This window comes from Montipora capricornis, chromosome 12 (genome assembly GCF_036669925.1).
Source record: "Montipora capricornis isolate CH-2021 chromosome 12, ASM3666992v2, whole genome shotgun sequence".
Classification (NCBI taxonomy): Eukaryota; Metazoa; Cnidaria; class Anthozoa; order Scleractinia; family Acroporidae; genus Montipora; species Montipora capricornis.
Genome location: NC_090894.1, coordinates 19220185 through 19240925, shown reverse-complemented (window position 1 = coordinate 19240925; position 20741 = coordinate 19220185). Strand labels below are relative to the sequence as shown.

The 20741-nt window shown below is 42.6% G+C and overlaps 3 protein-coding genes and 1 long non-coding RNA gene across 7 annotated transcripts in view; 3 read left to right on the top strand and 1 right to left on the bottom strand.

Moving 5' to 3' along the window:
* The window catches only part of LOC138026700 (uncharacterized), a 29168-nt gene extending 28744 nt beyond the window's left edge, over positions 1 to 424 (top strand). For both annotated transcript variants that reach the window (XR_011127326.1, XR_011127325.1), the window contains one exon: positions 298 to 424. This is a non-coding gene — a long non-coding RNA (uncharacterized lncRNA). The remainder of the gene's footprint in view (positions 1 to 297) is intronic.
* LOC138026699 (lysocardiolipin acyltransferase 1-like) overlaps positions 1 to 12307 on the bottom strand; it is a 12730-nt gene extending 423 nt beyond the window's left edge. The window contains exons 1-4 of one of the 2 annotated variants that reach the window (XM_068874145.1): positions 11906 to 12307; positions 11713 to 11722; positions 9120 to 9308; positions 1 to 538 (exon numbers count right to left, since the gene is read on the bottom strand). The exon at positions 1 to 538 is cut by the window's left edge and continues 423 nt beyond it. In XM_068874145.1, the coding sequence (XP_068730246.1) occupies positions 1 to 538; positions 9120 to 9308; positions 11713 to 11722; positions 11906 to 12076 (908 nt within the window). In that variant the 5' untranslated portion in view covers positions 12077 to 12307. The remainder of the gene's footprint in view (positions 539 to 9119; positions 9309 to 11712; positions 11723 to 11905) is intronic. The other variant, XM_068874144.1, reaches the window with a different exon arrangement.
* The window catches only part of LOC138026739 (uncharacterized), a 269593-nt gene that overhangs the window by 53145 nt on the left and 195707 nt on the right, over positions 1 to 20741 (top strand). The gene's annotated exons all lie outside the window — the stretch shown is intronic.
* LOC138026698 (uncharacterized) lies at positions 545 to 6375 on the top strand. 2 transcript variants are annotated; one of them, XM_068874142.1, is made up of 2 exons: positions 545 to 3446; positions 3898 to 6375. In XM_068874142.1, the coding sequence occupies exon 2, from the start codon at positions 4543 to 4545 to the stop codon at positions 5689 to 5691; it is 1149 nt and encodes a 382-aa protein (XP_068730243.1). In that variant the 5' UTR covers positions 545 to 3446; positions 3898 to 4542; the 3' UTR covers positions 5692 to 6375. The 2 variants fall into 2 exon arrangements, with proteins under 2 accessions (XP_068730243.1, XP_068730244.1); XM_068874143.1 differs by having other exon boundaries at positions 3898 to 4528.

Here is a 20741-nt window from a genome sequence, read left to right as displayed (position 1 = left end):
CTGACAGTCGTCTCTGTCTCATTGGCCAGCTCTGTCGGGGGTTCAAACCGATGACCTTGCGTGTAAAATTTACGTAGCCTTTCCTCCTTGTTTTTCCATTGTTCACGGCACCATTTTTCCATGCCTTCCACATCCTGAGGAAGGTCGACATTAGAGTAGCGTTGAATATGAAAATGAATTTCATCAGGGACATTTCCCCTGAGTAGATCCATTTCTTTAAAGCAGTAATTCTTGGAATATCCAATGGTGACATCATGAATGGCATTGAGCCTTCCTTGACGCAATTTTTCTACACAGTAGGTGAAGCCTCGCAGGCGTGGATGCAAAACATATTCATAGCAAGGAAGATTGTTTTTCTGTGCAAATAAATCACTCTTTGACTTGCTGCCATCTTCAAAGTTGGTGCCCTCTGGAAAAAGAAGAAGCTGAAAGTTATCGGGCGAGCTGACATAATAACTGAGGACTGTATTGAGGTAGCTTTCATCCTGCTCCCAGCGACGTTTCAGAAAGATGTACAAAGCATTCTGCATGGCCCAGCCTGAAACATAACAAAGAAATGAGAGACGATGAGGAACTAGACGCTCCATGAGTGTAAACTGGGTTGCCTTTGGTACATGTTTGTCCTTCTCAAATTTTCATACTCATTCCCAAACACTCTAACTATCAGTCTGGAAACAAAACACTATTTATTTTTAAAACAGTTTCTTGTTTGTAAATAATTGTTGCATAAATTAAATTTGGTATTAAAGATTGTAAAAATTGACCTAAATGCACCGTAGATAAAAGCTTTAAGAAATATTGTTGGCTTCCCAAATTAACTTCATTTTATGCCAAAATGACTATTAAAGCAGCAAAAATTCCTGTCACTATCATGAAAACTGCTCCCATATCAAATTTCAACCCACGAATGCAACAATGAATCCACAAAGGGAGAAATTTTTCAAAAAAATCTTTTCCAGCCAAAAACTTTATTGAAACAAACAACATATTTACGTGGGATGCTGTAGGCACATTGTCTTAAAACCAGCCGAGTGTCTCAAATCAATATTTATTTACTTTTGCATCAATATTTGTTTTGTATAAAGCAGGCTTACCATATTCTGCACCTTGCTTAGTTTGCATTTTAGAGCGTTAAAATAGCATTTTCGGTCCTATGTTTCTTACATCAACGTATGTTTTGAGGTCTCCCATCCAGATACTAAGCACGCTGGACAGGGATTAACTTTAATGAACTTTTGTCATGGAAAGCTGTCAGACGCTCAGAGTACACGCTAAACTTGCTGTAAAAAAGAAGTTGAAGGGAACTTCATGTCAGCCTTGAAGCCAATGTTTCTCAATTCCCTTTTATTTTTGCCAATCTTTCTGTGTTTACTATTAATTTTACTGAACCACATGTCTTCTCAGGGGGTATTTACCAAAGACATCTACCATGGCACTATAATGATTTTCAATACCAAAACAATATCATGTACTATTAGAGCTACATATTACACAAAGACAAGTTGAATCTCCTGAAAAACAAGTTGACAGTTAAGGAAAAAAAATCACTGTGTCAAGTTACTGTACTACCACACATATATAATTTATGCAATGTGTGCAGGCCTATTCTTTAAATATCCTGTACAGTGTAGTTCGTCAATTATCATCCCAAATATCCCGTATCCCTATAATTTTTTACCTAAATATTCCGTAACCTGATAACCCGCAATGTGGCTTCGTTGTTTGCATTTGCAAATTTAGTAGCATTGAAATAGAGATAACCTCTATTTCTGAACTACACCATCAACTTCTAGTTAAATTACAGATTTATCTTTCCGGTAATCTCTCCCCATTTTCCGAAGTTTACCCATAGTTGTAGTTCACTGTAACTGGACAATTTGTGTTAACTGTTTGTGCATCCCACAGATACAACCTTATAGGCGTCTTGTTTCTATTAGCCAGGTGATCTGGTGACGTAATTCGGAGGACTGGGGAGAACAATTTTAACGCCGTATCCCACAACCGCGTGCGGCCTTATTTTCGAATTCAACTGGCAGAGGCAAGGTTAGATCTTGTCGGGTCTACTTGAATGTTCATTCAGTAACAGAAAAATGTGGTAGACACGTAATGATCTGTTGAGTTTTGGCGATGGCAATACTACAGGGAGTTTGGAAACAACACCTAAGGCTGCGCGCGGTTGTGGGATACGGCGTTAAAATTTTTCTTCCCGGTCCTCCAAATTACGTCACCAGATCACCTGGAGGGGGAAGAAAAAACTTCCCTTTCATTGCGTGCATCCAAACAAGCAACACGCTCCATATCAAAAGCCATACGCAACTACATAAATTTCCCACCAGTGTTCAGGATAAAACTCTTTACTGGAGAACCCTTTCCTTGAATAACGAAGCAAAAAATGGACAACAAGCTTTCTTTCAAATAACTCTTGACTAATTAACAATTAGACCCGTAGCCCACAAGGGCTACAGGTCAATATCCCATGAGGCAGAAAAGGTAATAATAAAGTTAGCAAATTCAAGTTAAAGAAATACCATAAACGTCCATGTATAAGCCGCACTTTTTTTTCACAAAATTATGTTATTTTAGCATAAAATAAAGGTTAATGTTGGCAAGCAACCTTTTCTGAGATGAGCCCACACTCGTCTCTCTGCGGTAATCTACAACACATGCCCATATTTGGCAACTGCTATTTAAGCATAGCATGTCATGCGAGTAATCAGTTTGTCCCTTCTCTGAGACCTGCAAGTTTGTACTTTGCTCCAATTGTAACATCGTGTTTTATTTCCGTTTTTCCCGCCACTAACTGATACTCCACCTCATGGAACTCTCCGGGCTTAGCAACGAAGTCCTACGTCTTCTGTTAGCGCAGAACAACTTGCTAATCACAGGTTCACGCGAACAGTTGATCGAGCGGCTCGGCTCGATCTCTCCTTCGAATCCCTCGGCCACACGCACGCGAAACTCTGACGCCTCTGCATCAGCCGCCAAACGTCCACGCACCAACCGCCAAGAACCAGGGAACAGTGACCTTCCGGACGAGCGCCGTGATCCCACGCCGGAGGACGAATTACCCGGCGACACACCAACCGAACCAAACGACAACAACCCAGAGGATATCCAAGATGGCGGCCGCAATGAGGCCCCTCCCGCGAACTCTGCATTTGACCCAGCAAATCTGGCTACGCTGATCGGCAACATCGTCGATCAAAAGCTGAAGAACTTCAGGCCAGCCGTGCAAAGTGCCTCGTCACTTCCAACAGCGCTTCCAACGTCCTCTTCGACACCTCAGCTCGCAACAACTCGAGAACTTGGGGACCCAACCTTCGTGGCGAGTCTCCTTTCTCAACCATCTTCGTCAACAAGCGCCGACCTTCATCTACCTTCCGTTACACCGTCATCTTCTCTCGCTGATCACGTCCCTACAAAGACCAAGCAAGCTGTTTTACGCGGTGAGTACGTTGAGTAAGATTTGCTGCTGCCAGAAAACTCGTCCCTTGTAACTGATAACGAGCTTACTGGGTTGTCCATATCCGTTGGCGGGAAACAGGTAGAACTCCCTAACCCCCGCAGGAAGAAAACGCATGTCGATTCTATCGATAAATGGTTGTCCGCCTTCGCCGTATACTGTACTATTTTGTTAACTTCCTTCCCCCGGAGGGCGGTTGAGATGTTCGCCTACCAGGAGATCATCCGATCAGCCCAACGGAAATTTGCCGGTTTTGCCTGGCTCTCCTACGACATCGATTTCCGTCGGAAAGCGGCCGGAAATCTTTCCCTCAATTGGGGAGAACGTGATACACAACTCTACCTTATGAAGTTTACCGGGCAAGCCAAATCTTGCTGTTCTATTTGTGGTAGTGGGGATCATTATTCTTATGGGTGCTCCCTTTCCGCCCTTAGACCCAACAATACACAGCGGGGACTCTGCAACAATTACAACCGAGGGACCAAATGCAGCCAAGACCCCTGCCCCTTCAGCCACCGCTGCAAAACCTGCCACGGAGACCACCCAGCTTTCCGCCACGATGACCCCCCTTCAAAACCTAGAAGCCAGACTGATAAGAAATCATCAAACCGCTGAAGCCCTGTTGTCCATGACGCCTCTGACCCCTGTGAATATTCCCCTCTTATCCAACCTTCTCCAGACCCATCCCAATCAGACCTTCGTAGCTAACCTAACTGCTGGGCTAACCGAGGGTTTTCGGGTGGGCTACCAAGGCAGCCGTCTTCCTAAAACAGCCAAAAACCTTCCTTCGGCTTACCGCCACCCCTCAATTATCGAAGGCAACCTCCTAGAAGAAGTTGAACTTGGTCGCCTCGCAGGCCCTTTTGAATCCTCCCCCCTTTCCAAATTTTCAGATCCATCCCCTCGGGCTGGTTCCCAAAAAGAATAGCCAAAAATGGCGCACTATTTTCCACCTCTCCTTCCCCAAAGGGTCCCCTGGTAGCCTGAACGCCAACATCCCACTTGAACTTTTCTCCCTACAATACATTCGCATTGACGACGCGATCTCATTGGTCCTTGAACATGGCCCCGGCTGTTTCATGACCAAAACTGATATTCAATCGGCCTTCCGCATTATCCCCGTTCACCCCGATGATTGGGAATTATTGGGTATGTCCTGGAAGGGTCGTTTCTTTTTCGACAAAGCTCTCCCCTTCGGCCTTAGAAGTGCCCCCTACCTTTTCAATCAACTCTCAGATGCCCTGGAATGGCTAGTAAAAAATCACCTCAACATCCCCTCCATTATCCATATCCTGGACGACTTCTTTATTGCCCAGCCCCCTCCACTCTCCCGTTGTGCCACTGCCCTTTGCCAGGTTCTCACCCTATTTGAGGAGCTTAATATCCCCCTTGCCCCAAAGAAGACCTTCCGCCCCACTCAGTGCCTTGAGTTTATGGGGATAACTCTTGACTCTGTCCGCATGGAAGCCCGTCTGCCAATCGACAAACTACACAATGCCCGCTTAATGCTTGCCTCCTGGTCCTCCAAAGGATCTTGCCGCCTACGTGACCTCCAATCTCTTATTGGGACTTTACACTTTGCCTGTCGGGTTATCTCCCCGGGTCGTCCTTTCATGCAACGGATTATAAATCTTACTCGGGGGGTCCACCACCCTGGGCATTTTGTTTCACTCAACCAAGAATTCAGGAAGGACATTCTCATGTGGCAAATCTTTTTAGACCACTGGAATGGGGTAAGCCTTTTCCTCCCCCCTTTTACTGAGCCCTCTCCCCAAATTCACCTTTTCACAGATGCGGCCGGTTCCCTTGGCTACGGGGGTTTCTTCAATAACCTATGGTTCCAGGGTAAATGGCCCCCTTTCCATCAGCTCAACCCTGCCACTGGCATAAGCATCCAGTGGCAAGAGCTCTACCCAATTTACTTGGCCTGCATGCTCTGGGCTCCCCTTTGGGCTAATAGGAGAATTTGCTTTCACTGTGACAACCAAGCAACTGTTGCCATTCTCTCTGCGAAGAGCTCAAAAATACCCCGGATTATGAATCTCGTTCGCCTAATCACCCTGCAGACCTTAAAATTCAATTTTACCTTTTCCGCCAAACATGTCCCTGGCCTTGACAATGGTATCGCTGACAGTCTCTCTCGCTTCCAGAAGGCCCGTTTCCGCCTTCTCGCACCGGATGCATCGCCTGTTCCTTGCCAGATCCCTCATTTCCTGACCAAAGTTTGAGTCTGCAGGCGGCCAGTTTCATCTACCACTCCATTGCACCGACCACCCGCCGTACATATTCCTCTGGTGAACGCCAATTTATTCGCTTTTGTTTACACCATGGGCTTGTTTCCCCCCATACCCCTCTCTTACCCAGCAGTGAGGCTACCTTAATTCACTTTGTTACCCACCTTTCCAATACAGTTTCCCATGCCACTATTAAAGTTTATCTGGCAGCAGTAAAAAACCTGCATATTGAGTTTGGTTGTCAACTGGACTTTACCTCCATGCCCCTCCTTTATAAAACTTTACGAGGCATAAAATGTTCACAGACCGTTTCTAAACGGGCACGCTACCCCATCACTATTACGGTTCTCCATCTAATCTACTCTAAGTTACAACCCTTTCACTCCCAGGCCGTTGACTCTTCCATGTTATGGGCTGCCTTTACGCTGGCCTTTTTCGGTTTCCTACGAAGCAGTGAATTCACTTGCAATGGCAAGTTTGACCCCCATACTCACTTATCCAGGGCAGATATCAGCCTCGAACCTAATATTTTCAGTCCGAATTACCTCAAAATTACTATTAAGAAGTCCAAGACTGACCCCTTCCGCGAGACAGCCAAACTCACTATAGCTAGGTCAGACTCTAACGTCTGCGCCGTAACTGCCCTTCAAGACTATCTTCTTCAAACACATGGACAAAGTACCTCTCAGCCTCTCTTCAAATTGCTGATGGGCGCAATCTTACCCGTGCATCACTTACCAACAACCTGCGCGCTCTACTGCATGTTTGTGGCCTGAACAGCGCAAACTTCGCCTCACACAGCTTTCGTATTGGTGCTGCCACAACAGCAGGAGCGGTGGGACTCCCTGACTGGCTAATCAAAGTCCTCGGAAGGTGGAAATCTAACGCTTATCAAACCTATATCCAGACCCCCAAAGAGGCTATCCTCCAAGTACCCAGGAACTTGGCATCTTGCCTTAACTGACACCTATTTTAGATACATTGAGAACACTGCGATGTCTCCTTGTTCCTGTTTTTATTGTTGCATTTATAGTGTGTTACTTAATTTTTAAGTGTATTCTGGTATTACATGGGCCCCAGGCCACTTCCTCCACAGGCGGCTGGCCTCGCTGTCACTCCCCCATTTGGGGCCAAGGTCTCCCTATGCCTAATCCCTTGCACCTCCTGTGGAGAGCTGGCCTGGGCTACCCTGTCTTACTTAAATTTATGGGCCCCACACAGGGGACTTTCTCGTTACACTCGGCGTTTGTGGGCGGGGAATTGCTGCCTGCGGCACCCCTTCAGCCCTGTGCTGGAGCCCCGTCAGGGAGGGGACATCTGTTCTCTGGCTGGGTTAACTTGGCCCCAGGTAATTTTTTCCAGCAACAATGTCCTCCTTGCAGTACAGGCATGGGGCACCCCCTCGGCATGGCGCCATGTGCCGAGGCCCCCCATCCGGTGGGTTTCATCCGGTCGGTGGGTTATCCGAGCCTTGCCAGTATATTCCCTGCCCACTATTGCCCACTATGTCATCTCGTGTCTTTTCTGCGCGCCATAACATTAAATGTTATTTTAGCATAAAATAAAGGTTAATGTTGGCAAGCAACCTTTTCTGAGATGAGCCCACACTCGTCTCTCTGCGGTAATCTACAACACATGCCCATATTTGGCAACTGCTATTTAAGCATAGCATGTCATGCGAGTAATCAGTTTGTCCCTTCTCTGAGACCTGCAAGTTTGTACTTTGCTCCAATTGTAACCCCTCCCTCCCACCCTCTTATCTCGTAACAATTTGCATGTACTAGTTCTTCGAAACTCTTTTTCTCTCCTTGTCATTAGGGCTTCAAGCCCCCAGTTATTATGGTTAAGGTTTGTGATAATCATACATCTAAAAGTTTTACTAAATGTTTCCGGGCGGGGAATTGCTGCCTGCGGCACCCCTTCAGCCCTGTGCTGGAGCCCCGTCAGGGAGGGGACATCTGTTCTCTGGCTGGGTTAACTTGGCCCCAGGTAATTTTTTCCATCAACAGTGTCCTCCTGGCAGTACAGGCATGTGGCACTCCCTCGGCATGGCGCCATGTGCCGAGGCCCCCCATCCGGTGGGTTTCATCCGGTCGGTGGGTTATCCGAGCCTTGCCAGTATATTCCCTGCCCACTATTGCCCACTATGTCATCTCGTGTCTTTTCTGCGCGCCATAACATTAAGAAGCCATAAATCAAGGGTGTGGCTTATCCATGGATACATCTGTGTTTGGAGTTTTAAAAAAGCTAATTAATGTTCATACAACTTCTTAAGATCTCAGTAACGAAACATAAAAGAAACTGAGAGCATGTTGCTGTTGTTCATTGACTTTTTAATGAGTGGTGGCTCCTAAAGGAGCCGTTTGTGTCTTCGAGTGTTTATCAGCGAATCTTGCTCTACAAGAGTTCTTTAGGGCAATTAATTTTCACTTTACTCGAACAAGTAAACACCAACCTACAAGGAATCTCCACTCCTCCGCACAGCTGTTTGCAGTGACGTCTTCGGCCAGTCACTTCCACGCATATCTTTCCGCCTCGTGCGATAAAATACCACAAAATTCGCGAGTACTCGCGAGGTAAATGGCCAACTGTTTTGCTGTCATTGACCACCTTCTCGGCAAATTTGTCGACTGCATTATCAAGCTCCTGTTCTGCATGAATTTTTTGGCCTATTCGGGTTTCCAAACATCTTTATAGACGTGGTCATGATACCCAGGCCCTGGCCCAGACTCCTCTTCGCGTTTAAAGCTTGGCTACTAAGCACTCGTTCGTATTTCAACTTATGTGGGTGAAACCTTGATTGTTTGCCCTTGTTGGTATATAGCATTAGAACGTTTATACTGGAACTTCAAACTTTATTGTACTACATTTTTTCCAAAATGTGCGCTTCTAAATTCGGGGTGCGGCTTATCTACGGATGCGGCTTATACATGGACGTTTACGGTATTTATTTGGGAATAAAGTGAAAGAAAGCGTCACGCATTTCGCTACTTGAGGACTATTAATAATAGTCCTCTAGTAGCGTAGCCAATCAAAATGCAGGATAATTTGCATTAGTCCACTAGTTGGGTGATACTAACAAGAATTAGTCAATTTCCAATTGTTTTTTACTCAGAATACCTGAAAGGTATCCGAGTTATAATCTTGGTTGACTTTGTTCGGTGCAGCAAAATGGACAAATTTTACCATTTATAGTTTAAGCATGTGGAGGATGGAAGGCACTGCAAGGAAGCCTCACAGTGTAATTTGTCACTCGATACCCTGAATACAGGAACACTTCCCATACAGACTAACAAACCACATCCATATATCACCATTCAGTAATCACAATCTTGGAGGCAAGATCCACAACCCATCCAACCAAGGCATTTAACCTCTATCACAATTTTTTACCCGTACATGCCTGACCAACAAGCACTTACCTGGTCCAGGAATATGCTTTAGTTCATGTTTCATGATAATCTTTTCCTGCTGCAATCCACCATAACGAGCCGCAACATTCCAATAGAACATCCAGTCGAGTCGGCACCTGTGGTTCATGATGATGATGGAATTCTCATTCTTGGGTGGTTTGTCCCCAGTTATTACAATTTTTACACCAAACATCACCTCTGGAAAGCAGGAAGAACAAACAGCACCAATCAAGACTCCTAATGTCTAGTGCTGAGTTGATTACACATTAATCTGTCCATCTGTTTGTCCACAATACACCGTTTCCAACACCTGCCTGTCAGAGGCATAGCCAAAGGAGGGTTCCAGGGGTTCTAGAACCCCCCTACCCCACTCCCCTTTGGGCAATGGCCATGGCTATTAGCACAAGGGGAAAAGTAATCAGAACCCCATTTCAGAATTCCATGGGATAAGATCTTCAGTTTCAATTAAAAAAGTAAAGTAATTTAAAAGGCACTACATGCTATATTGATGGTTGCAATATTATAAGGATGCGTAAATTGGACAGATCTTATGAGCCTCCTGTGTATAAGGGCCTGTTTAGATGGAGGGAGGGTACCCTGGCTAACTGAGCGATCCTGGGAGAGCCACTTTTCTTTCAAAAAATCATTGAACCATTTACATGCAAGACAGGGTAACCCGCCTACCCGGGGCACCCTGTCTCCTAGCCCGAGGCACCCTTCTAGGTGGGCTATCTTTTTGCCATGCAAAACCATAAGTGCTGGGTTACGCCAGCTAACAAAGGTGAGAAGACCGCGAAAACATGGCAACGCCAAATTACCACCCTGGGGAATTGTTTCATCATTGTCACTTACCACTGACATGTACTAAACAAAACAACAAATAAAGTGCAAAATAGTTTCACTAGACATTGAAAAGCTGCTGCTAGCGGAACAAGTGATAAAAAAATTAAACATCCCAACAAAAAGTTTCTTTTGTTCCCCATCTTGTATGTTGCGCTTAGTGGCCCACTCAAAAGATAGCCCACTAGCTATCCCACTTAGGTGAGTTTCATGTAAAGTTGGGTTATGTTTTAACTCTCCTAGCCACGTAACACTGTCAGCCACGGGACTAGCATCCCACCCAGGGGGGAGTAGAAATACTCCTAGTCGCTTCATGCTACAGTAACTGGAGATAAGCGCCGGCCTGATGGGCCTTCTAGGCTCGTAGCAGGCTTTACCTTACGTTACCTATCCTATATGTACATAGTAAGCTTATGTACATACATGTATATACTGAAATAAATCTGTGACTTTCAACAAAAAGTGCACAATTGGCATTGCATGTAATTGATAATTCAGTTATTACATGAGTATATCAATTTAACTTCCCTGTTAGCAGAGGTCTCTTTTCTTTCGCGTTCACTGGGTTGACGCATACAGGAAAAAAGACCTCTGCCACGGGTTGAAATTCACTGTGTTGAGTATGCACAGCGGTTACTTAGTTAAATCTGTTAAGTGTCACTCCTCATCCCAGGAGTCAATGCATTAACAACAGCAAAATTACTGTAAATTTTTATGAATGTGCAGGACACAGCAGGTTCATGTCACAGTCAGCAAACATATCATGGGGCATGCAGTTTGAAGAGTGCCGTTCAAGATTGTGGACAGTGGTTGGATCAAAGTGAGGGGGCTGGGAACAATTTAACCCTTTGACGTCCAAACCGGCCAGACTTAATATTTTACTCTGTCTAACGCCAGACGATTTTTTACTTGTCAATGGGAAACCCCTGGGAGTCAATGGGTTAATCACTCACTCAAAAACTATATGTCCCCAATGTCCCCATTAACCGCCTCTGTGTTGCAGCACTCCAATTCCCATTAGGCTAACTAGGGTCATTAGGCCATCCCCTTTTTTTTTTTCGTTTACCGTCGAATGTGTTTCCTGATATCGGGTCGGTCGGTCGGCCTTAAAAAAAATCAAAAGCATTCTCAGATTCGGAGCCCTGGTACCCCAGCATAATAGCTGTGGAGCCAGAAAAACAACAAGACATGAACCTATAATCAATATGGCGGAAAAGTTGGTGAAGGTTGTTGCAAAATTAAGACAGCATGGGAAAAAGGATCAACCACCGAAAACTCCTATGCGACATAAAATGGCTTAAAAACGTCGTTAGCTTTTTGTTTTCGTTTTTTTTTTTGTTTTGAAAATGCCAAAAATTTGGGTCGGTCGGACGACGAGAAAAGGAGAAAAAAAGGGGATGGCCTTAACATAACAACGACACATTTTACAATTCATGTATAAATCGTTAAGCTCATACATACGTTCAATAAGAGTTTTGGAGAGCAGACAGCATCCGGAAGTGAGCCGTTTTCTCATTTAATTTGTATTCAAACAACCGCATTTACATTGCTAAGTATCTTTTCCGCTGCCCTGTCAGGCGAAATATTCTTTTCCGGTTTGCTGTACGCGTCTCAAAAACGCGCTCCCTAAGAGAACTTAACACCACACAACAATTCGACGATCGTTCAATTATTGACTCCAATGGAGTAAATAAAGGTCATGTTGCCAATAATTAAACAAATACATGTGCAAAATGATGGCACAGGAACACACAAAACTCACCAAGAAGAGCCTTTATATCAGACAATCAAATGTGACCAGGTGACGACCAACGATTTTCAAGAAATAACAAGGAACTGTACGTTACTTTTTGATTGAGAAAAAGGCAAATCCATTCTAATAGTACAACAATCAAATCAATGAAATTCGAAACTGAACAAAACGCGAAAAATAATTCGCTCTTGCATTTTCTCACCGGTGGCAAAAACAACCACGAATTTATCAAAAGATCATTGATCCATCGAAACCATCTGGGCTGCAACCACAGCAGCGGCAGAGTCGGTCCCATCAGTACTATAGAACCGAAAAAAGAACAGAAATAAAGTGCAAGAAGGTAGAGAAGTCCGCCAGCGTAGTTCCTGAGCATTGTCCGCCGCTTTGTTCGACTCTCTACTGCTCGACAGATCGTGACATATGACGTCACTGGAAAATGTTGTGATTTCACGGTTAAGGCCCGTGCAAACGCCCGCAACAACACGCAACATTGTTGGGCCGACAATGTTGCCTCTTGTTGCGCGATGTTAGCAGATGTGTGCAAACACTCGCAACAAGTCACAACATGTTGGGTCTTTAGATGAGAATAAAAAGGACTCTGGGACGTTTTCCATCTCCGACGCCATGTTGATTTCTTGTTCGCATGTATTTGTGTGGATACGTGGCATGTAGTGGGCGTGCGCCGGCGCAACATTGTTGGACCAACAATGTTGCGAGCGTTTGCACGGGCCTTTAGTTACCGACTGTGAACCTGGACTGCGGAACGGATAAAAGAGGACTGCGGACTGGATGTAAAATGTCGACTGGCCGAGATACAGTTTTTCAAAAAAGGCCTTGAGTCTTCTTATTCCGTGTCAAAATATTGTCACGTACACAGAAATGCACAGTTACAACATCGACCGGGCAAGCGAAAGTAAGAGTAGAGATTTTATCTCAAAATTGTAGTTTACTCCACGAGTTTAACACTTGAGGGAGTGGAAAAATTGTTATGGAAGAACGGGAACGTTTTAGGCATATACTTCAACTCTACGTATATTTCCATCGCTTATTTTAAAGTCATCTGACTGTTGTTGTCGTAGTTCGAGCCAGGATGGCCAGATGGATTCAAAACAAGGCTAAAGATGAAGTCGGTAGTGTGTACGCGTAAATCAGGACTTGGACTATAACAGTTGTTCTCTTGGTTGTTAAACATAAGGCTGATGACCCGCGAAGGATTCCATCAAGAGAAAATGAGGGGACAGAGAGGGAGGCTGAGGGCGTTGGCCGGGATATGTTATGTCCACGAAAGTTATTTTTAGACGAGCGGAAGTCTTTGTTCTAGCAGACGTCTGTCTTCCGAGACGTCCGCATGCAGTCGTGCCTCGCTCTCAGGTTCTTAGTGAAAAGAGAAAATGACGGCGCACGTGGAAGGCTGATGAATATTTATTTTCTTTCAAACATCGCACCGAGGTTGGCCTGCATGCGGACGTCTCGGAAGACTTCCGCTCGTCTAAAAATAACTTTCGTGGACATGACATATCCCAAGGGCTGGACCGGGAGGCCTGGCCTCCCTCTCTGTCCCCTCATTTTCTCTTGATTCCATAGATTACTTTTTTGTCTTCCTCAGATAAATACAACATGACCTTTTTTCAATTTCAATTAAAGCCTTGAGCTATTGATCGTCATTTTAAGCTGCCTAAAAAAGGTCGCGTCTTATAGCATCACAATTTAACGCTATGGTTAAATTCTTGTCGTCAGCCTGTCGCCATTTCGTTGCTCTGTGCCTTTTTCGCAGTGTTTGGTACTCAGTCCTCGTTTTGTGCCTTGTCCGCATCCTTCAGTCCGTACTTTTCTACGCAGTCCCGGTTCACAGTCCGGGTCTGCAGTCCCGGGGGGAGGGGGGAGGGACTCGATATATCCCTGGGTGGGAAGGTGCGTCGCGCCCCCTCATACCCTGACCCTGTTTAAGACAAATATCGCTGATTTTCCTACTCTGTTTAAGACAGAATTCCGATTTTTGATACCCTGTTTAAGACACTTAACCCAGTTTAAGACAAAAATTGATAAGTCGATAGCCTGATTAAGACAAAAAATGATAAATTCGATACCCTGTTCAAGACAAAGATCCCGAAAAACATACCCTGGCTGGCCGCACGTCCCCATTAAGCCCTTATACGGGAGTACCCCGCCCCCCTCCCGGTCTGCAGTCCACGTTTTATACTGACTGATGTGGTCAGTTTTGAGCCAGGACTGCGGAGCCAGACTGTGGACCGGGTATAAAACACGGACTGAATTTAAGCAATTGTCTCATAGGCAACTTCCAGTGAAAAATTTAGGGAAGAAATGTTCATCTGAAGTGCAGGTTATAGATTAAAGATTAAAGAACAATTCAAGCAAATTGATCTGCTCCGAACTATGTGACTTCATTATAGCTCAATTGGTAGAGCTTATGTCATTCCCACCGCGAAGAGAGAACCTGGCTGCAGGCTAACAAAATGTTTGCTTTTGTTCACCGGCAGGCGGTTATCTTTTACCACGCTGAGCCAGAATCGGGAAACTCAAGTAAATTAAGGCATGGGCCTTAAGCTGGACCCAAACTATTGCACAAAAATGTAAGGGGGTGGTCTAACTTTTGAAGGTTTAGTAATAACAACCTAAGACTTTCGCAGACTACTATCGTCACAAAAGTTTTTATATTGATGTGGATTATGTATGCAAATGAGGTCACGTGACTTTTTACGGCCACAAAACTCAAACTAAAAAACGGCAACAGTTTATGCTAAAATTTATTTCGCTTCGCGACTATTAGACTGGTCAAAATGGTAAAAAACACGAACTGTGCTTGGCCTTTGTTAAATATGTCTTTTATAGTTTTGGAAATATACGGCATTTTGTACTAGTGCTTAGTCCCCTGTGGGAAAGATTTCTTTTTTTGGACATTTGAAATGTCCAAGCACAGAAATGATATACTCAATAGTGTTAACATCATAAAGGTTAATACAGCCACCAGAAAATAATAGAAAGTGTTGCCGTTTAGCTGAAAAGATTTCTGTGCTAAAAACAACTTTAACATGTCACGTGATAATAGAGTGGTTTTCAATTGAGTGTCGAAAGAAATTAGCGAATAGCTTTGGTTTATGATTACTTTACTCAGTGATTGGTTCAAAGTTCTCGCGCCACTTTTTCAACCAATCAGAAGTGAAACCAAAACCAATCATGGCTTGCGTGTACGCATTTTCCCGTGCATTGTGTCGTATACGCGTAATTACCTCGAGTTTTGATCGGTTAACCGAATTGTCTCCGTCCTTTTTAATTGGCCAAAGTAATTACTTTGGTTTTGGTTTTACGACACTCATTTAAAAGCCGCTCTATATCATTTTATAGTGAGTTTCAATCGAGTGTCGTAAAACCAAAACCAAAGCAATTACTTTAGCCAATCAAAACGGACGGAGACAATCCGGTCAACCAATCAAAACTCGAAGTAATTACACGTAGCCGACACAAAGCGCTGGAAAATGTGCACGCACGAGCCACAATTGGTTTTGGTTTCACTTCTGATTGGTTGAAAAAGTGGCGCGAGAACTTTGAGCCAATAACTGAGTGAATTAATCATAAACCAAAGCAATTAGCAAATTACTTTCGACACTCAATCGAAAATCGCTCTATAGAGTAGTTAAGGTTTCACATCTTACAGCTGTTACCACGTTATTTCGTGCTATATAAAATGGATAAATAGTTAGACCACCCCTTCACTTATTTTCATAAAACAGATCTGGGCCCAAGCCTTAATTCACCTGAGAATACTAGTTAATTTGTCGGCTCAAAAGAACGAGTAAGAGTTGATGTAAAGAGTTCTCATAAAAACTTAAACGCTTTCACAAAATACGTGACGGTATCAAAAATGAATGCGTGAAACGTGGTCTTGGTGAAAGCTTCGAGGTGAAGATATACAGACAAGTAAAAGATGGAAACAGTCAACCCAAGGCATTCGCCGTTAATATTCAGGAGCAATGGGATCTAGAAATGCCACTTCTAACTGATTCCAGTTCACCTTCACTTTTGCGAGGTAAATCGGTTCAGATCGGTTCAGTTGCAATATCTCAGTTCAGCAAATATATGATCAAAAATAAGGCACAAACAGCAGTGATAAACATATTGAACTTGTTCATTTTGATTATGACTTGACGTTTCGTATGTGCTCTACATACATTTTCAAAAGTAACCGTTGAAATTTAAAACAGCTATTTATATATAAGAAAGCGGATGAGGGGACTGGAACCTAGATTAAGCAAATACTTAACAGTAAAATATATAATAATAATAATAATAATAATAATAATAATAATAATAACAGAAAAGATTAATAAAGCATCAGTTTTTCACTTCCGACGTTGACGTTGAAAGCTGGCTCAAGTTCTTGAATAAAGAAGGTCTCTTTTATTTTACAATGATAGTCTGTTTTGCCCTTCGCTAAAATATCAAAATGATCCCACTTGATGTTATGTCCAGTGGCCTTGACGTGGTCAGCAATGGCTGAAGTATTGTCATTTTTAGCTATGGCCTTAAAATGTTCGGTTCTACTCTTTTCATGACCTTTATATTATTCCTACATAACCTCAACATGTATTTGCTGTATCGTAAATACTTTTGTTCTTGGGCCATCGTAGTTTGATCAAAAATAAGCTTAAAGGTCTCGCCAATCTCTGGAGATCTAAAATCTGGAGATTTTTTTACATCCAGACTCCCAATCCCCTCCCCCCCCCCCCCCCACTATCAACAAGCCTACTCCCCGCAAAATAAAACCCACCCACCTACCCCCTGTAGCTCAGCCGCTCCTTCTGTACAAAAAAAATCTACCACCACTGTGAAATTTGAAAACAGAAAATTGCGGGAAAACAGGGCACCTATGTCGAGAACTTTTATCGGCTATAGCTAAACGGAGTCCAATCAAACGATTGGTTATATATGACCGTGATAACAAACGAAGATAAAATCTTTCAACATGTGTTTGAAACTCAGAGATGAAGAAATGCATTAAGAAACGATGAAACGAGTATGAAAAAATCGAAATTCTTCTAACTTGGGGATGCGATTTGAGCCTACAATGTTTTATCCAGGAGATTTGATTTCCCGTTCGGGAGACGGGGAGATTCGTTCCGTATCCGGGAGAGTTGGCATAAGTGATTCTGTGGAAAGGCTCTTAGTTATCTGATTGGATTATTATTCTATACATCGGCATTTTTGTGTCTGGTGGTTAAATTAAGATCTCAGGACCGACAGAGCGCAAAAACCGCTGATTGGCTAGAGAATAATGACGTAAAATGGCTTTTTTCGCGTAACTGCGCCTGCGCAAACTCTAAAGAGACAGTGATCGAAGTGGAGAATAACACTCTAGCATTCGTCAAATTTTGTGGAAAGTTAGCCGACTCTGGGTGCCAGAGGAATTTTTTTCAAGGTCGGAGAGAACACTCAGCGATTCCAAATCAACGGTCGAGGACACACGATTGATTACTTCGCAAGTCTGCATGTCAAGTAGCAATGCGTCCTCTTGTATCATTTTGTTGGTTTTGGCTACTGTGAATTTTCTTGACATTGGTGTTGGTCTGCCCCACTATTGTTTAAAAATCTTACAGAAACCAGCAAACTGGCAACGAAACTCTTCTTTGTTCTCGGGAACTACAGGAGCAACTTGGTCTTGATGGACGAAAGGTTTTTGCTTTTGAAAATAAGTTTGGCTGGCCGTTGTACGTTATTGAGAACTGTAACGGGGTCATACGTATAAAATCGTCCACTGGGTTTCTTGCTGCAGATGAAGTGTGAGTGAACTTCAGCCACAAAGTTGAATTTTCTTAACACCTGGGATTTACAATTTCCACGTCACGTAACCTTGACTGTTAAATGCCATCGATCTGTGCGAGGTTTTTGTTGCTGTTCCTCGCAAATATTTTTGCAGAAACCATGATCAGTTGTGGAACAGCCCAGAAAAGTACATTACTGTAACAGAGTAACCTTATTGGTCAACTTTTTCACATTTATAATTGTAAGTTTGCAAAACGGCTACAAAAACATTTGTGCAGTAAATCTTTGGAAGCATGCAAACACTTCAGGTACATTATATAATAATAATAATAATAATAATAATAATAATAATAATAATAATAATAATAATAAGCCTTACAGCTTTAGTTAGATGCGTACCCCTGACTGAAAATTCTTTAACACTAAAAATTAGTATGAACACCAAATAATAATTATTAACAATTATTATTCGCCGAAGGCAAGGTGAATATCGGTTAATAAAAACCGAGATGAAGTTGAGGTTTTTATTCACCAACATTCATAGAGTCTAAGGGAATATCGGAAACAATAATTTAAATTTGCCTGACAATAGAAGCAACTCAATTTCTTAGTAAATGATGCCATCATGCAAATCGCCTATTACATAGTTGATTATTTGAATAATACACATTTTCTTTAAAACAACTAATTTATTCGTCTGTCACCTCAGCAAAACAGCTTGTGGCTATTTTGAAAAACCGCTTAGGTGATTATCACGTAAGAATAATCATCTCAATGACAACCAATTAGCGCAGAGAACTTTCAGTAATTATACTAATAAGCATATAATTCCTATAGCACAAGACAATAATGAACAATAATATTATTATAATTCCATGAGTGCATGTTGATATGAGATCAACCACTCAATTATATTCATTAATTATTGTTTTATTAAATTTTCATTTGATTCTTAACACTTGGACAAATTTAAAGCCAATCAGTTTCCAGCGTGGTAACACTAGACGCAATCAGTTTCCATATTATGTCATACTGTATAAGAGCTGTTAACTGAGAGTGAGTGAACCAATCAGAAAGCTAAAAACACAGTATCGGTGGTTCAAAATTTCATAATGTAAGGTATTATCTTTCCCCTTGTACTTACACTGTCATTATTCACTTTCTGTGTAGTGGTTTTATCATTGTTTTTGTTTGTTGGAAATGGTAGCCATACCTGATTTACGAAGAAACTGAGGTTGTGCAGTAGTACAGCAACCTACTTTTACTCTCTGCAGATTAGCTTTCTTGGTTCACGGAAAACCCTTTTCATTATTGTAAATACATTGTGGCATGGAAGATATTTTCAAACAGGTCTGGAGAATGTTCACCACCAAAATTTCCCATTTTGTCTGGATCATATAAGTTCTTTCCTCCTTTTGTTTGACTAGTGACTTGTGAAATTGTATGGTGCACAAGAGAGCTAAATGCAGTGTCTCCTTTAGTTGTAAAACATATATTAAAGGAACACAAATAATATTGTGTTTCCCTCGTCTGCGCCTCAGGGGAACATTGGAAATTTTTAGGGAAACAAAATGAACTGTTTCCCTCGGGACCAGTCATTAAGTGTTTACTGTTAGGATAATAGGAAAATTATTGACCTTGGGTGTTCGGTGACACAGCTACATTGTAGAGCATGACCATTATGAAAATGATATCTGTTTTACCTTATTATAGTGAGCTAACTTTTTGGTGTGGTTTTCTCACAGGTCTTGTAATAGGCCAAAAGCAATTTGAGAAATTCATGGGGTTGTGCATCGCATTCAATGCAGTTTGTTCTGTGCATGTAAATAATAATATGAAATAAAGCATGTTTAGTGTGTTACTGATTACAGCCAACAGCCTGTGGCACTCAATATAATGCTGTCAGTGGTGTGTGTGTCTTGGTGAAGAGAGGGGGGGGGGGGGGTTAGTACTGCAAAGGCATTGGCATGTCATTGTCGTAAATGAGCTAAACCCAAATACTTACCTTCGTGTTTTTTTGTGAAAGTTTTTGTTTTCGTTCTTGATTTTTCTCTGCTTAATATCCAGCTCCTGCCTTTGATCCTTGAGGGTTTTCTACCTGTCTGACTAATTCTGTGTAACTTAGTGCTTCAGTTCTCTTGGCAGATTTTTGGCACTGACAAAGAAGGGGGCGTAGAATCTATATTGAGGGGTAGGGAAAATTCAATTCAGGGCAGACTATTGTAAATTTATTCCATCACTCACCTTCATTGGTGAAATGTATTCATCCATGTGGCAAATTCTGTAGTCTTTGTGAGCCAGTAGCAAGTGGCCCTCAAATAAAATTTTTCTAGTGTGGTGAACTGTTTTGCTGGCATCAAAAGCCAAAAAAAGCGCTTTGCACATTGAACTAGAGCACCTTTGCTGACATTTTCAGTCTCTAAATGGAAAAAGCAGCTTACTTTGTTGAATTAACTTAACTCGCCCTTTGCAAAGAGTCCCATAAACTTGAAAAAGCACACAATCCCCCAGCAGTCAGATGTGACAGTTGACATATTTTATTTTTAGTTACACAAAACATAGCAATGAACGTTGTTAAAGGGAAAAAAATAACAGGGTTTGTTGTCAATATTTGCCGCTGTTTTAAATATAACAGGCAGCCGCTCTGTCGCCTTGGCTTATAAAGCGAGAAAACTCACATTGTATTACATGAACAATGTCGACAAGATATTAACTCGAAGTTAAAAACATACATGTACGTTATATGCATTTCAGGACAACTTACGATCCCAAAACCTCACAAACTATATCGAGTGGCGTGAAAGTATAAGGCACTGGACTTCGCTTTTCTGTGTAAAACCAGTTACAACTGTGAAGACGAACACTAGCGGTAAAAAAACCTGCTTCTCTTCAAACTTCGATTTGAAAAAGTCTCTCTTGGTGTATGAAATCGGAATTCCACCTTTAAACACCTCTCAAAATTTTCATATCAACGAAAAAAAAGTCATATTTGATATGTTTCGCGAAAACAATTTACCTCCAACATATCTCTGTTCTGAGCTTAAAGAGTAACCGACCACCTTAAGAAACGCAAAACTCTAAACAACGAACGTCAAATGAAGCTTCGAAGCTGGTCAAAAACTCTATTGCTTTAGGCGAACTGGTTTTGGTCCGATCTCTTCCCTGACGGCTCTGAAGCATCGTTGAATGATGGCAGATTCAGATCATCTTTTTGCAAATTTTCTCAGAGGAACGGCAGCGGCGTGACAGCCTCCATAATG